This window comes from Petaurus breviceps, unplaced genomic scaffold, assembly GCF_028583685.1.
Source record: "Petaurus breviceps papuanus isolate PSGF00001 unplaced genomic scaffold, PetGlider_PUasm1.0 91133, whole genome shotgun sequence".
Lineage (NCBI taxonomy): Eukaryota > Metazoa > Chordata > Mammalia > Diprotodontia > Petauridae > Petaurus > Petaurus breviceps.
Window position 1 is genome coordinate 93,099,827 of NW_027187419.1, and position 16,321 is coordinate 93,116,147.

The 16,321-nt window shown below is 36.3% G+C and overlaps 1 protein-coding gene across 3 annotated transcripts in view; it reads left to right on the plus strand.

The window, feature by feature from the left end:
- The window catches only part of CSRNP3 (cysteine and serine rich nuclear protein 3), a 252,559-nt gene that overhangs the window by 209,011 nt on the left and 27,227 nt on the right, over window positions 1–16,321 (plus strand). For all 3 annotated transcript variants that reach the window (XM_069079688.1, XM_069079689.1, XM_069079687.1), the window contains one exon: window positions 14,105–14,364. In XM_069079688.1, coding sequence (XP_068935789.1) covers window positions 14,105–14,364 — 260 coding nt within the window. The remainder of the gene's footprint in view (window positions 1–14,104; window positions 14,365–16,321) is intronic.

Here is a 16,321-nt window from a genome sequence, read left to right on the forward strand (position 1 = left end):
TTTCTTTCTTTCTTTCTTTCTTTCTTTCTTTCTTTCTTTCTTTCTTTTTCTCTTCCTTCTTCCTAATTTGTAGAATAAAACAAGCATTTCCATAACATGTATAATAAAAAAGATGATTACACATGAAACTATGAATCTGTTATATACAATTTTACTATTCTTTTTAAATGTATAATAAAGTTATCATGTAAATTTCTTTTCTTCCTTTTTTTCCCCTCCCATCCCACCCTAGAGATGGCTACCATTACACAAACACACATACACTATATATATGTAAAACTACTATACATATAATTCTATTTATCAGTTCTTTCTGTAGATGAAGATAGCATCTTTCTTCATATGTCCTTTATAGTTAATCTGGGTATTTATAGTAGTCAAAATGACTTTTCTGCTCAAAGTGTTTCTTAAAACAATATTGCTATTACTGTATACAGTGTTCTCATTCTGCTCGTCTCTCTCTTCATTATTTCATGCAAGTCTTTCCATGTTTTTCTAAGATTATTGAGGTTATCACTTTTTACAGCACAATAGCATTCTATCACAATCTACTCTCACAACCTACTCTCTTCTAAAATTCCTACCTGTGATTGCATATCTACCACACATTTGTTGCAAGGAAAGTACTTCAAAAACCTGAAGATATTATATAATTGTGAATTATAGTTGTTGTTAATATTATTACACTTAGAGTCTATCATAGAATTGTAATTCAGAGTGACTTTCTGGTCTCAGATATTCCCCATGTTCAGGAATTTAAATCATCTCAGTCAAGTATGATTCCATACCCTTTAACTTTCTCAATATATGCATTCCATAATCTACTGAGTGATTCTTTTCACAGTGCTATTTATGATATGTTAATTAAATTAGATCCCTCCCTGCAAAGATAGAATTTGCCTCTAATACTGATATGACCATAAACAAACAACTATTATGCAAAATAATACCAGATAAGAATATTAGAAAGTGTTATGCAAGGTATGGGGGAGGGAGTTGTTTCATGATAATCCTAAAATATGATCATGTTAAAATAATTTCTGAACTCATTTATCTTGCTCAGATTGCCAACCCCTAGCACAGAAATTAGCCTTAAAACACTGTTTACATGTGCCCAGTCAGGTATTACTTATATAGTCTTCAACTTAAAATTGTGCTCTCAAATTTCTTTTGTAAATCTATTGTTTAAACTTAGAACATATTTCCTGAAGAAATAATAAATCATTATAAATGGTGGGTAGGTTTCCAGTCTTGCCCACAAAAAGCCATTGAATTTAGAGCAGGGCACTATTTTTACTATACCTAACCACAACTGATAATATAATTTGTATGGGAAAGTGCTTTCCCATTCCTAACTGCTCTTCCATTCTGAGGTTAAGTTGATAGATTTGGGGAGGAAAGGGCTATGTATCCCTGTGTACCAGTACTTTTAAAATACTGCATCCACATAAGGGAAGGTATCTGTTGAGGTGTCGTTGCATCATTCTCTGAGGTTGCTGACTTCTGGAAATGGAGGCAGTTGCTCACCCTAAGGCTGAGATTTAGAATGCTTTTCATATGGTTTGGTTGTTATTCATTTGTGTCCACCTCTTCATGTCCCTGTTGCACTTTCATAGTGTGTTGTGGGGTCCTCTCAAAAGAATTCACAGACTCAGACCATCTCCAACCCAAGCAAATATATTTATTGAAAGTAACACCTCTCAGTAAGCAGGCTGAGTTCCAAGAAGGAACCAGCAGCTTCCATAAGAAAAGGGAGATAATTTTATAGTATAATGATGCTGATTACACAACAGAAATTATTAATATTAAAAAGGTAAGAGGAGTTTGTCAAGGGGATTAGGTAATAGGAGAGGGGTCCCAGCCTTGGCTGGAATTGCTCATGCAATTTCCCACAATACATAGAAAAATCCATTGGGGGTAGGGGTGGGGCTTGTATGTATGATAATGATATTATAATAAGTCTCTCTATGTCATAAGTTGCTGTTACTGCCTAGGCACCTCCTTAGGAAAAGTCTCTTCTATTGTTTTGGGATCTACATCCTGCCTGGGCATTCTGGTGGTGCTGCTTTCTGATTGGCTGGATATTGTGGTCTTATCTGAGACTAGATAGATATGGTTGTAGTTGAGTGCATGGAAACACCTACTGTTTCTGTGAGAAATGGGTCTGGAGGCAGTAGTTACCTAGAGGCAGTGGCTGGGATTCCTTCACAGGTCTGCTATTCTAGTGAGGTATAAGTTCATGTTCTAGTGAGACAGTGAGGAATATATGAGGAAGTTAGGATATTGAGGCTGGCAGCCTGTGGTGTGGTTAAAGCCAGATTTTGTGGTCAAATCAGGACATCCCTGCTGTTCAGTGAGGCCCATAAGGAAGTTGGAATATTGGGGCTGGGGGCAGATGTATGAGGATTCTATCAACCTCATTTGGAGGGTTTTTTGTTTGTTTGTTTGTTTTGCCTTTTGGAGGGCAATCGGGGTTAAGTAACTTGCCCGAGGTTACATGGCTAGTTTTTAATTTTGTGTGTGTGTGTTAAGTGTCTGGGGCAGGAACCAAACTTGGGTCCTCCTGACTCCGGGGCCAGCGCTTTGCTCACTGCTCCACCTAGCTGCCCCAGGACTTTTCTTGGCAAAGACACTAGAGTGGTTTCCTGTTTCCTTACAGTTTTTACAAATGAGGAAACAGAGGCAAACAGGACTAAGTGACTTGCCCAGGGTCATACAGCTAGTACAGGTCTGAGGCCAGATTTGAACTCAGGAAAATGAGTCTTCCTGACTCGAGGGTCTACACTCTATCCACTGTGCTACCTGGTAAATCAATCATTCCTAAATCCTAGGATTCTTGGATTTCAAATTCACTCTTGATGATTTAGTCTCAGTTCTATGGCTTTAGAACTGTGAGGAAGAGAAAAAAAGTGTTTTATTTAAGTAAGTTTGCATTTAATCCAAAGAGCAGTAATTATCGTAGCAACTTTTCTGCCTGTAGCAAAATTTCTAAGAGTATGAGGTATATCTCACCTTTAATCGGTAGACCCATCTTCTCTAGGGCCCTAAAAGCTCTAGGGACTTTCTTTCCAGAATCTGCCAACTATCTGAAATCTCTGTGAATGCCAAATCAAAAATCTGGATGTAAATTATAGCATAACTGTCTGATTACATAACAAGCATGTGACAGAATTTTCCAGAGCATTGAAGAATCTTTCAGGTGTTTTTTACAATATAGGTACAGCCTTCAGGCCCTTAACAAATGTAAAAGAATTCAAATGCGTACAATAGTAAAAATTGTCTAAATAACTTTGATACCTTCTGGCTATAAATCTGTGATAGGATCCTATGCCAATAAAATTAGAAGTGGCAGGATTTCTCTCAATTATTTCTTGAAATGAGTGCCTTAAAGCTTTAAAAAAAAATGTTTTTAAACGCTATGAAAGAGTGTATATATTATCATAAAGTAAATAAGATATCATTTACTCAATTCCTCATGCCCACAATGTACTTGAAATCACCATCCTAGTGAAACAGTTGTCTTCGGTTACCCTTTTCATTTAAAGCTTTTCACAACCCAGTCCTTTCCTACCTGTTCTAATCTTGTCATATAATACTTCTTTAAATACACACACACCAGTCAAATTGGCCTTCTTCCTGTTCTTCACACATGAAACTCCATTTCCCCAGTTCCATGACTTTGTACACATTATTCCCCATACTGAAATGTACCCTCTCCTTACCTCTCTTCCTCTTAGATTCCCCAGTCCGTTGTCAAGTTTTATTGATTCTATCTCCACCAATTTTCTTGTTATCCTCTTCCTTCATTTCCACTCATTCTCCCCCCCCCCAAGTTCTGCTGCTCATTCTCTAATTAGTCCCCCTGTTTCCAGCCTCTCCCTCCTCTTCCCCAATACATTCATCAGATAACTGCCAAAATGATCTTCCTAAAACGCAAGACTGACCATGTTGATCCCTTATCAGTGATTTTCTGTTGTTTCTAGGATAACTTATGAGTTGGAAATTTAAAGCTTTCTTCAATCTGGCTCCTATCTTTTTTCCAAAAACTTGTTTTATAGATATCCCTTCCACAAGGATGTGGCACCCCCACAATCTGGAAAATCTGTGTAAAAATTTTTGGCCCTCCCTTTGTACCAGAGAAGATGTCTGAATTATTGTAGTATTAGTAGATAAAACATGTTAATACTATACATATATTGTATGCATTTCTGAATTTCTAAACTCATTCTGAGTCATCTGCTGGCCTTTCCCTATTGTCTATGGTTTCTGTGAAACTCCCCCAAAATTCCCATTTAATTTCTTAAGCTGACCTACAATATAGTGAGACCGTGATGGGGAAGGGATATCTTCCAACCAACCTGGCTCCCTCCTAGCCCCTAAACCTTCCATTTTTGTCTCTTCCTTCCTGAAGGAGTCTTCTTGTCTGAGTATACTTGAATGTTCTTCTTCCTCACCTTGTCCTCCCCTCAGGTTCCGTGCTCTGTCCTACAAGAAGGCTCTCCTGATTCCCTCACTTCTAGGAGCTCCTTCTCACCTCCAATTACCTTATATTTGGTTTTTGATGTACATGTTCAATGGAGGGAATGGTCATTTTGGAAGAATATTGATAAGCTCTAGTGTCCAGAATAGGACAATCAGGAGATGGGTCTTGAGTTCATGGCATACTAGGATTGCCTGAGAGAAAGGGGATATTTAACTTGGAGAATAAAAGACTAAGTAGGCACTTGTTAGCTATCTTCAAGCATCTGAAGGATTGTTATGTGGAAGAAAGTTGTTCTGTTTGGCCCAAGACCAGATCCTGGAGGGAAGACTGAAACTTGTTAAGAAGTAAATTTAGGCTTGCAGGGCAAGTAGGTTGCCACAGTGGATAGAGTACTAGGCCTGAAGTCAGGAAGACTCATCTTTGTGAGGTCAAAAGACACTTACTAGCTGTGTGACCCTAGGTAAGTCACTTACTCCTCTTTGCCTCAGTTTCCTCATCTGTGAAATGAGTTGAAGAAGGAAATGACAAACTCCTCCAATATCTTTGACAAGAAAACCCCAAATGGTGTCACGAAGACTCAGACATGACTGAAAAACCACTGAACAAAGGAAAAATTCCTAACAAAGCTATTCCAAAGTAGAATGGACTGCCTTGGGAAGTTGTGGGTTTCTCTTTCATTGCAGGTCTTCAAGCAAAGGATCAGTGACCACCTGTTAAATGTGTTGGAGATTTTTTTGTCCATGTAGAAGGTGTCCTAAAAGTTTTTGTACAGTTTTAAGCAATTGAAGCTTTGTTGTACTGGCTGATCACTGAGGTCACTTCTAACTCTGAAATCCTGTGATTTTCCCACATACACACATTTTTCATACCCCAAATAACTAGCACAGTCAAATGTACACATTGATATTTTAATGAATATTTGTCAAATCTGACTCTTTATTTTTTTTTATTTTTATTTTTGGAAGGCAAGTGGGGTTAAGTGACTTGCCCAAGGTCACACAGCTATTTTTTGTGTTAAGTGTCTGAGGCCGGATTTGAACTCAGGACCTCCTGACTCCAGGGCCAGTGCTCTATTCACTACACCACCTAGCCACCCCAAATCTGACTCTTTTTAAATAAGGTGAGACTTCAGTTTAAGAAAATGTCTTTGGTTCCCACTGGGTGTGTAGCATAAGGCCATAAAGAAGGATCTTTAAAATCTTTCGAATAGTTGAGTACTGGAAGTCTTGGCAAAGTGACATAGAATAATGGGAAGAAGATTAGATTGCAAATCACATTGTGTGATCTTGTCCAAGTCATTTTATTCTCTTTGTTTATATATCTCTCAAATAGGATTAATTATACCAATATCTTATTTCTTATGATGTCTTAAGGATAAAAAGCAAGAAAGAATATAAATATTTTTAGGTAACCAAAAGAAAGTTATTGCCCTACAAATTTTCAGTGGAAGTGTTGTACCTATTTCCTTTCATATTTAATGTTATCTTTGAAGTCAGCCTCAATCATTTTCTTCTAAGAGCTGTCTCTTAAAAAATTAAATGTGTTTTTAGAAATCTAGCATTAAACATCAGTACTTATAGAGTATTTATATTTATTACTAGCCATGTGACCTTGGGCAAGTCACTTAACCCCAACTGCCCTGCCTTCCCCTCTCCAAAAAGCAAAAAAAAAAAAAAAAAAGTATTTATATTGATTAAGTTAACTACATAAAATATAATAACTTTTTAGTCTTCTTTACTCTCCATCAAGATTCTTGGTAATCTTTTTGAAGAGCAATCTGACTGTATGTTGTAAAAGTTCCAACAAAAAATCATACCTTTTAACCCAGAAGTTATGTTCTTGGGAATATATCCTGAAAGTATTATTTTTAAAACAATAACTAAAGCACTATTTGTCCAAAAGTTTTCTTAGTGACATTATGCACAATTGAAAAAAAAAACCCTAAAAACCTATAAGTAACCAAAATACCCAGCAATAATTGAATAATTAAATAAATTGTAGTACATTAAGTTAATGGGATATTAAAATGTAATTACTATAAAACCAGCAAGAATGAGGAAGAAAAATCTGCAAAGATTTTTATGGAATAATGCAAAGAAGGAAAAGCATAACCAGAAGAATAGAGTATTAAGAATGAATGTATAGTTTCACATCTTGTTTGTCTTTCCATTTTCTCTTATGTGTGGGTAGGTGTGTATCTATAGGATAAAATCATTTTAATGTAATCTTGTTTGAAAGAAAATGATAATTTTATTGTTTTCCAAATATAGATTTTATAAATATTGGTAGATTGCATATTGGTGTAACACAATCAGTTTTAGGAAATAACAATCCTAATGTCACTGCCCACGCAGCTTTTTCCATGGGAGCTCCTCATTTTGGTTCAAAGTAGTATTCACCTCTCCCAACTCAGTCTGTTTCTCAACTGGGCCCAATGTGATTTCATATTATAGTACAATATCCACCGAAATGAGAACCAAGGGGTTTTTATTCTAGCTTTTTAAATCACTTTATTTTGATGAAATGAAGGGGGTAGGACTGAATTATCTCAAATAAATATTCTCTTCCAGAGATAAGATTCTATAATCCTTATGTGTACCTGTGTCTCTGTCCCTAGTACCTTTCTTGCTCCTGATGCCTCTATACCTTCTTCCAGCCTCATTTATCTTTTTTTTTTTTTTTTAAAGCAATCAGGGTTAAGTAACTTACTCAAGGTTACACGGCCAGTTATTACTTCTGGGTGTGGTGCTGAGTATCTGAGCCCGGATTTGATCCAGGTCATCTCGACACTGCAGGCCGGTGCTCTTACTCGCTGAGCCACCTGGCGGCCCCTAAGCATTTGGGGTTAAGTAACTTGCTCAAGGTTACACGGCCAGGTGTTTCTGGGTGGGTGCTAAGCATCTGAGCCCAGGATTCGATCTCCAGGTCTTCTCAACACTGGAGCCAGTGCTCCTACTCACTGTGCTACCTGACCTCCCCTCAGCCTCATTTATCTTGACCCCCACCACCCCATACAGAGTAAAACCACATTTGGGGGTAATACCATTTTAACATAAATTATTTAATTATAATGAAAGTGATGAGTTAAAAATTCAGAAGACCAGATATTTAGATCTGAAAGAGACCTCAGAGTTCATCTAGCCCAGCTTCCTGAGAAAGGAAATGCCTAAGATCACTCCTATTATTAGGGAAAGAACTACAACCTAAATCCAAGTCTTCCAACTCCAGAAAAATTCTAAAAAAATCTTTTATATATTTGACTGATTTTGTTTTTGTGAATTCTAAATACTAGCCAGCAAAAAAAAATAATAATAATGGTGTGTTTTATCTTCTACCATTAGTTATATTACCTTAAAGAAAGTTCTTAGTGTTACTGTTTTCCAGGGGTTTCTTTTTCTTAAGGAATAACCTTAGACCCGATCCATTTTGTAAACATGATTTTCTTCTCTATTGGTATAAGTATGTAAGAGATAGACAGACACACACTTTTGTCTCCCTCATTTTTTACAAGCAGCAAATTGACCCTCTGACAGCTACAATTTTTCATTGTCACTTCATTTTTTAAAAGCTTCAGTTTCCGTCCCATCCCCATATCCCTCGAAGTAAATAAATGAACCCAAGAATTTCTCCCTTTCTTCCTTCCCAACTGCCACTAACATCAATTTCTCCAATAATTCCATATACTATTCACTTGAAAAAGAAATATGAAGGAAAGAATGAGAAAATATAACAGTATATATAATAAAGGAACAGAATAGGAGGTAGTGGTGACCTGCCAGCTTGTCTTGCTTTTTTTTTGTTATTGTTGTTTTGTTTTTCATTTAGTCTGTCAATCTATGTAAGAAATTGGATGGCACTGGCTCAAAAGAATAAATATTTTACTACCTCTGTTTGAGAGTAAGTTCATGGTCTCATTGATATTGGTATCCTCTGGTCTGTTATAAGAAATTATCTACAAAAACCTGAGTATAGTATTCCCTTTTCTCTTTTTGATTAAGGATAACCTTAGAATTGTGTAGATCACTCTCATAAAGATTTTTTTCTGAAGATGGAGCATGATTCCAGAGGACCAGCAATGAACTGTGATATGGACAGAGTGCAGACTGAGACATATATAAAATGTATGCATGTATGTGTGCATGTATGTATATGTATACATACACACATGTATGGATATATGTACTTATGTATATCCTTTGAAGGAGTCTGTTTTGCTTGACTGTGCATATTTAGTACAAAGAATTTGTTTTGCTTTTCTTTTTTCAGCGGTGTAGAAGGGAAAGTAAATAGATTTCTGTTAATGAGAAAATAGAGAAGTGAGGGGGTGCTGTAGATGTATTATATGCACTTTCAGATGAGGTGATATTATTAGTTTCACTTAATTTTTTTCCTTTAATAATAATAAAAGCAGTGCTTTAAGGCTTACAGTGTTCTTTACAAGCATTACCTCATTTTATCCTCACAATAACCATGTGAGAATAGGCACTATTCTCCCCATGTTACAGATGAGGAAACTGAAGCAAACAGGGGTAATCTGTAAATGTTTATAATATTATAACAAAACATCAGTAAAATTTTGAAAATTTTATTTTATTTTTTTAAGAAGAAGGTAGGTTTCTAGGGTCAGTAGTTACTGATGTCCTTTCATCTCTCTCCCCATGATTATTTTGAAGTTTTAATACCATGGCATTATACTATAGATCATAAGATCGTGAATTTTGATCTATAAAGGATCTTCCAGGCCATTTGGTACTACCTCCTCATTTTACAAATTAGTAAATTGCAATCTGTAACTTGACTATGACATCATCTAGATTACTAAGGTAGAATTTGAACCCAAGTCCCATGCCTTGAAATACAGTTCTCTTTCCACTGTACTATACTACTTTTATTTACATTTTTATTTTTTTCTCCCAACTATCATTCATTCATTCTATACTTTCAAAATCATGTTACCTCCAGCACAAATTTCTTCAGTAGGTACTTGGTCCAGTCCAGACACTCTTCCCTACTATATCTTCCTAAGTGTCACTCCTGCTTTATTATGTAGCATATCAGCCACAGAAGTGGTATAGTCAAATGTGATAATTCAAAAAATATTAATTTAAGTTTTTAAATAGTTGTGCCATTGTAAAAATATTGAAGTAATTTGCTTCCATTTTATGTTTTTTTTGTCATCCTCATTCCAGTTTCTTCTATACATTCTATCAGTATAATCTTAATTGAGTCTAATGCTAAGCCTTTTAAAGATTCATTTTTTTTCTATTTGCTACTTCGTTGTGGTATTCATAGCAGTTAAAATTCCCATAAGAAACAGTGATAGTCAAAATGAGTATCTTTGTTGTTAGCCCTTCCCAATTTCCCGCTCTTGCAATTCTTTTTTTTTTTTTTTGGTAGCAATCAGGGTTAAGTGACTTGCCCAGGACCACATGGCTAATGCCCAAGGTTGGATTTGAACTTAGATCCTCCTACCTCCATGGCCAGTGCTCCATCCACTGTACCACCTAGTGCCCCTATGCCCCACAATTCTTTTGCATCAATAACTTGTTTTAATAGATAAGGTTGGAGTTATAAATACATATAGTCTCTTCTCATCTTTATGTTGATTTTGCTCTCTGCTCTAAGTTGTCAGTGGTCATCTGACTCCACACAAACAACTGACTGCCAAGTCAAAAAGAAAGCACTGATAAGGTATAGTTAACTTCATTCTCTGGTGATATTTGTTCTTTGCTATATTCAATGACGTGAATCTTGATATAGGTATGAGGTTCTGTGTAGTGGTCTGTCCTTTGGTTTCTTTTTTACTCCCAAGGAATTTTTCTAATCTATTTCTCCTGTGCTTATCTTCTCATTTAAGTCACTATCAAGATATATGTTGACTTTGTTTGGGGGATCTTTTCATGTTCTTTAGTGAATTTCTGTACGTCATCTTTTACAACAGATATGTAAGCTACGGTTATCTGCCAAGTTATATGTACTTTTGGACTAACTGAATGGGTTGCTCATTTATTTTTATATTGTACCCTGGGCAATAGACATTCATCCACTTGGCTTGCCCATGTGAATTGTTAGAACTCTTGATTTTCTATTGATCTCATTAATGAGACCCTGTCATACACAAAGTGAAGAATCTAGAGGGATTTTTGCTTGTGCTTATCATTAGCCCTGTAAAGTGAGATGACCAGGATTCTCATGAAATAATGTTTCTTATTACCTTTAGGCTGACAGTGAAAGAATTCTACTGTATCATCTATTCATCTTTTCTTTCTTATATCTTCTAATTTCATTTATAGAAAGAATGTGGTTCAGTTGATATGATTCAATTCCCATTTCTGGTGTCACAATTTTTGGATCATTAAAGAAAAATTTCAAATTTGGAGTAGCAAGCTTTAATGTTTACATGCAGTCTAAAACTTATGATTCTTTTTTTTTTGCTTGCTTTTTGGAGGGGGGAAGGTAGGGCAGTTGGGGTTAAGTGACTTGCCCAAGGTCACACGGCTTTTTGTGTTAAGTGTTTGAAACTGGATTTGAACTCAGGTTCTCCTGACTCCAGGGCTAGTGTTCTATTCACTGTGCTACCTAGCCACCCTTAAAACTTGATTCTTTATGCCCATTTCCCTTCACCCTCTTTTCCACAAGAGCCACTGGAAAAATAGGAGAGGGACATACAAGATTGAGGTCTATTTTGTAGTTTAATTTATTTCATGGGTTACCATAATTGAAGAATTCATCATGTAGTGACCAAGTGATCATTGGTTAAATACCTCTCTATGTTTAGGTACGTTGTCCTAGGAAGCATATGTGGTCTGCTAGTTGGTGGGATGGTGAAATGAGCTATTTAAATGGGGAATATAGGACAGGGTAGTGGGTCCTCTTTTTTTTCAGTCTTTTCTCACACAATTTATCTTTTATATTACATTAAATATTGTACTGAAATAGATTTTGTTCTCATTTTATATATCATATCCTAACTCCTAACATATGTAAACTTAGAAACTTTTTGTCTTCTAGAAGTACATAGGATCAACTGGGTTATTTTGTTTGTTTCTTCCAGAGACTTATTGTTTTTTCAGTGTTGTCTTGTGATGGGATCTCATCAACTGCAACTATGTGTGTATGTGTGTATGTATATATAAAATGAATAACAAACCATAAAGCACAATATAAATATGAGATATTATTATTTCATTCTCCAAAATTTCTACCCATTTGAATCTCTTTCCCTATTCTAAAAAAAAAAAAAAACACCTAAGTTGGGGGCCATGGGAAAGGATATAAGCATAAATAAAAGAGACTTCTTATAGTATACCCCTCGCTTATGGGAACTTTAGCTAAATGTCTTAAATTTTTTTTAATGAATAATTATGTAAATGAGATCTATGAAAGAAATATATTATCTTTAGTTTCTCCGCTATGTTCTGATATACTATATAGACATAATTTGGGTTAAACTTTTAGTTATTGCATATTGTGGACTTTTTAATATCATTGTAGCATTTCAGACTTTGAAGGGACATTTAAAAATAACTTCAAACATTATTAAAATACACTTTAACTATAGTCATGCTTATGGAGGACAATTTTTTTCCATTATCCTGAAACTACATATGCAGTGACATTGGTTTTGAATTCTATTTTCTGGTCTCAAAATCAAAGATAATTTTAAGATTTCTTTAATATTTTAAAATCGTATTTAGTAAAAAGATAATAAATGTATTTGTCACAATTGTCCCATTGCTACTAGAAAGGGCATATCAGTAACCATCATCATACTACCCCCACTCCCACAATGGATCCACTCATCCTCCTTGTTACTTTTCAAATTATAAGAAAAAGATAGTAATATGTTGCCCATGACTTTTCATCCAGAAAAAAAAGTGCTGGGATGCTCCAGGAATTTTCCTGTCCTCTCTCTGATCCTCAATTCTGATAAAATCCTGCAAATGGTATTTTGGTACTATACCTAATACAGTACCAAAGATACCAGATAAAAGAAAAATCAAGACAAAGTTGTATTGATCATATTTCTTTTATGACTGTCTACTGCTATAAGTATAAAAGTCTTCAGAGAACAAACCACCACACTATCTTTATGGTATAGTTAAGTATCAGTGTAGCTTGAATATTGAGATTTGTGCTAGTCAAATTTTTAAGAATATAAAGAAAACAATATAATTGATCATTATCATATTTTTAAATTTTTACTTGTAGAAAAAAAGTATTTGACTAGCATGTAGTGTTCCAGCAGTTTGGAAATGACTTTGAAAATAAGGATTTAGATTGACTAGGTAATGCAGTGAGTAGAGCACTGGCCCTGGAATCAGGAGGACCTGAGTTCAAATCCAGCCTCAGACGCTTAACACACACACACACACACACACACAAACTAGCTGTGTGACCTTGGGCAAGTCACTTAACCCCAATTGCCCTCCAAAAAGAAAAAAAAAAGAAAATAGGATTTAATTAAATTTTTGTTAGGAAATAAGTATTTATTAATAACCATATACATGGCACTGTTCTAAGTGCTAGGCATACCCTCACACACAAAAAAAGACAAAAATATAGTCCCTGTATTGAAAGACCTTATATTCTAATGGGGGAGAAAACACACAAACAACTGTGTACCATGATATATACACACATGTATGTGTGTGTATTTATGTAGTACACAGTTGTTCACATGCTATATAGAAAGGACAGGGAAGGAGGGAGGGAGGGAAGGGGGGAGAGAGAGAGAGAGAGAGAGAGAGAGAGAGAGAGAGAGAGAGAGAGAGTGGATGATAACCTATCCAGCTGGAGGGCGCTAGCAGAGGCAGAGTATGAGAGGGGGACAATGAGGAAAGCTTCCTACTGAAGGCAGGATTTGAGCTGAAGCTTGAAAGAAGTCATTTAAAGTAAATGTGCCTAAACTGAATAGTACTGAATGGTGCTTTAAGGTCACCAGCTCTTCCTAAATACTGTGCAACTCTTGGAATTCTGATTTCTCAAAGGATGGGGGGAAATTCTCATTTTGAAATGATGCTATTGGCTGTATCAGAAAACTTCATTAAACTAAATTTCAAAAGACTAGAGAGAAGGGGAATTTCATATCTACCAATGCTATAACAACCATTTGTCTCCACTTGGAAATTCTTTGGAGCAGTGTTAAAAAAAATCATTGCTACTATTATCTAAATAGACTGGGGGTGGCTAGAGAAGAATTTCAAGGAGAAGATAGGGAAATGCTTTCCTCCCTGTGAGCCCCATCTCAGATATGTCATTACTACTGTCCTCTTGGGCATGAATATATGAATATATCCTAAAATATAAAACGTTTTTTAATTTTAATTTTTTGCTTTTTGGAGGGGGGAGGGCAGGGCAATTGGGGTTAAGTGACTTGCCCAAGGTCACATGACTAGTAAGTGTTAAGTGTCTGAGGCCAGATTAGAACTCAGGAGCTCCTGACTCCAGGGCCAGTGTTCTATTCACTGCACCACCTAGCTGTCCCTACAAAACTTTTAATATTATTATTAATAATAATAATAGCATTTATATAGCTTCAAGGCTTGCACTTCACAAATGTTATCTCACCTACAAATATATGCTCATTTCCCCCCTTTAATGTGTTTCCTTCTATTGCAGCCTCCTCAATCTTGAAACGAGAGAAGCGGCTGAGGACGAAGAATGTTCATTTTAGCTGCGTTACCGTTTACTACTTCACGAGGAGACAAGGTTTCACCAGTGTTCCCAGTCAAGGAGGAAGCACGTTGGGCATGTCCAGCCGCCATAACAGTGTGCGCCAATACACCCTTGGCGAATTTGCAATGGAACAGGAGAGGCTCCATAGAGAGATGTTAAGAGAGCACCTCAGGGAGGAAAAACTTAACTCTTTAAAGCTGAAGGTAAAAACCTTTGTTGTCTCTTTTTCTAATCCCTGTAGTAAATTCATTCATTTTCTTTGGATTTCAACTATCTCCCCACTCCAAATTTAGCATCCCAACTGGTATAGACTTCTGATTTTAAACAATGCAGTAGGCGTGGTGTTGAAGACAACGTGGTTACTTTGTCAGACTTCGAATGTGCAGCAGGCGGAAGCTGTACTTTGAGATAAGGTAGAGGAGATGCTCCTCCAATCACAGAAGCCTAGCAACATTCTATAAGCAGTTGGAACCATGCTTAAAAGTTGTTGATTTTCTTACCTGGCCAATACCTAGGAAGCACTGTCCTTTGGTTGTTATCTGGTAAGGAAAATACTGTCTCGGATGTCATTGTGGTTGTAATCATTGTAAAGGGTCATTTTTTGAATGTCAGAATTCCATGAGATTGCCTATCCACTAACTTTTATCAATTTCTTTGCTATTTCAAAGTTTCCAAGCTTTGATATGTTTTCAAATGCCCCAGGTTACACAGTGTTAAGTGTCTGAGGCCGGAACCGAACTCGTGTTCTCCTGAGTCTGGGGCTGGTGCTTTACTTACTGCTCCACTAGCTGACCCATCTCTTTACCTTGTTTATCTCTGTTTCAGATATCACTGTGAAGCATTAGCCCCAAAGAAACTGACAAGAGCACAATGCACATTTTTTGACATTATTATCATCATCAGTAGCAATGATAATAATTTTGCAGGGCTCATTACCATTTCCTAAAGAATTTCTGTATCACCCTCCAGACTTACTTTTCCAAAGTTACTTTACCACCAGCCAAAGTGTCATGCTTCAGAAAAGAGTGCTTAACATTCTAATAGTGATTTCTGTTTGGCTTTTCACTTTCCTTCTTCTCTTATCTCCATTCACATCAACTCCATTTTTCCACCCCCCCCAAAAAAAGAAAAGAAAAGATGAAGACTTTTGTCTTTCCCCAGGCATCAGTTTAAAAAGCAATGCACGGGTAGAAATATATTCTCTTTATTTTCTAAGACTAAATTAAGGTCTCCTATCCTCTGGGTAAGGAAAAAGGACTGTGCTCTCCAGGGAGTCCTTGTTTCATGGCTCGGTACTGTGTCCTCTGGTTCTTAACAGCTGCTATGACTGTGATTTTTGTCTGATGCTAAATGGATTCATTGTGGCACATTTTGAGGTACGATGTGTGAGTCATTAATGTTAGTGCGAGATACACAGCTTGAGGACCCTGAGCAAGACTTCACATTGACTTAGTTATTATTCAGTTATATCTAGTTCTATGAGAGGCAGGGGGAGAGATGGGAAGAGAGACAGAAACAAGACAGAGAGACAAGAAGGGAAGAAAGAGAGTGAGAGAGAGAACTGCTGAAGCTTAAAGGGAGTAATAATAAAAATTAGCACATTATAATTGATTCTTTTTCAATTGTCTTTAGATTGGAAATCCAAAGAAGCACTTTATTGTCAACTTTAAAAAAAAAATTATCCTGGGTGAGGGACTTACCTTGGTTTGTTGCTGATAAGAAAAGTTTAGGGGCAGCTAGGGGGCACAGTGAATAGAGCACCGGCCCTGGAGTCAGAAGAACCTGAGTTCAAATCCAGACTCAGACACTTAACACTTACTAGCTATGTGACCTTGAGCAAGTCACTTAACCCCTCCAAAAAGCAAAAAATAAAATTTTAAAAGAAAGAAAGAAAAGTTTAGTGATTGTTTTTCTTGGGATAACAAAAAAGGAAAAGATATTAAAAATTCCTACCACATGAATATGGTGTAGAAAGATAGTGGAGTCTAACAATCTGAACTTAATCTAATTTAAAGTGAGCCGATCAGAAGCCACATGGGAAGATGCATAACATGAAAATTGCCACACCAAAAAATAATTTCTGAATATGATATATATAGAGAGTATATGTATACTCTCTCTCTCTCTCTCTCTCTCTCTCTCTCTCTCTCTCTCTCTCTC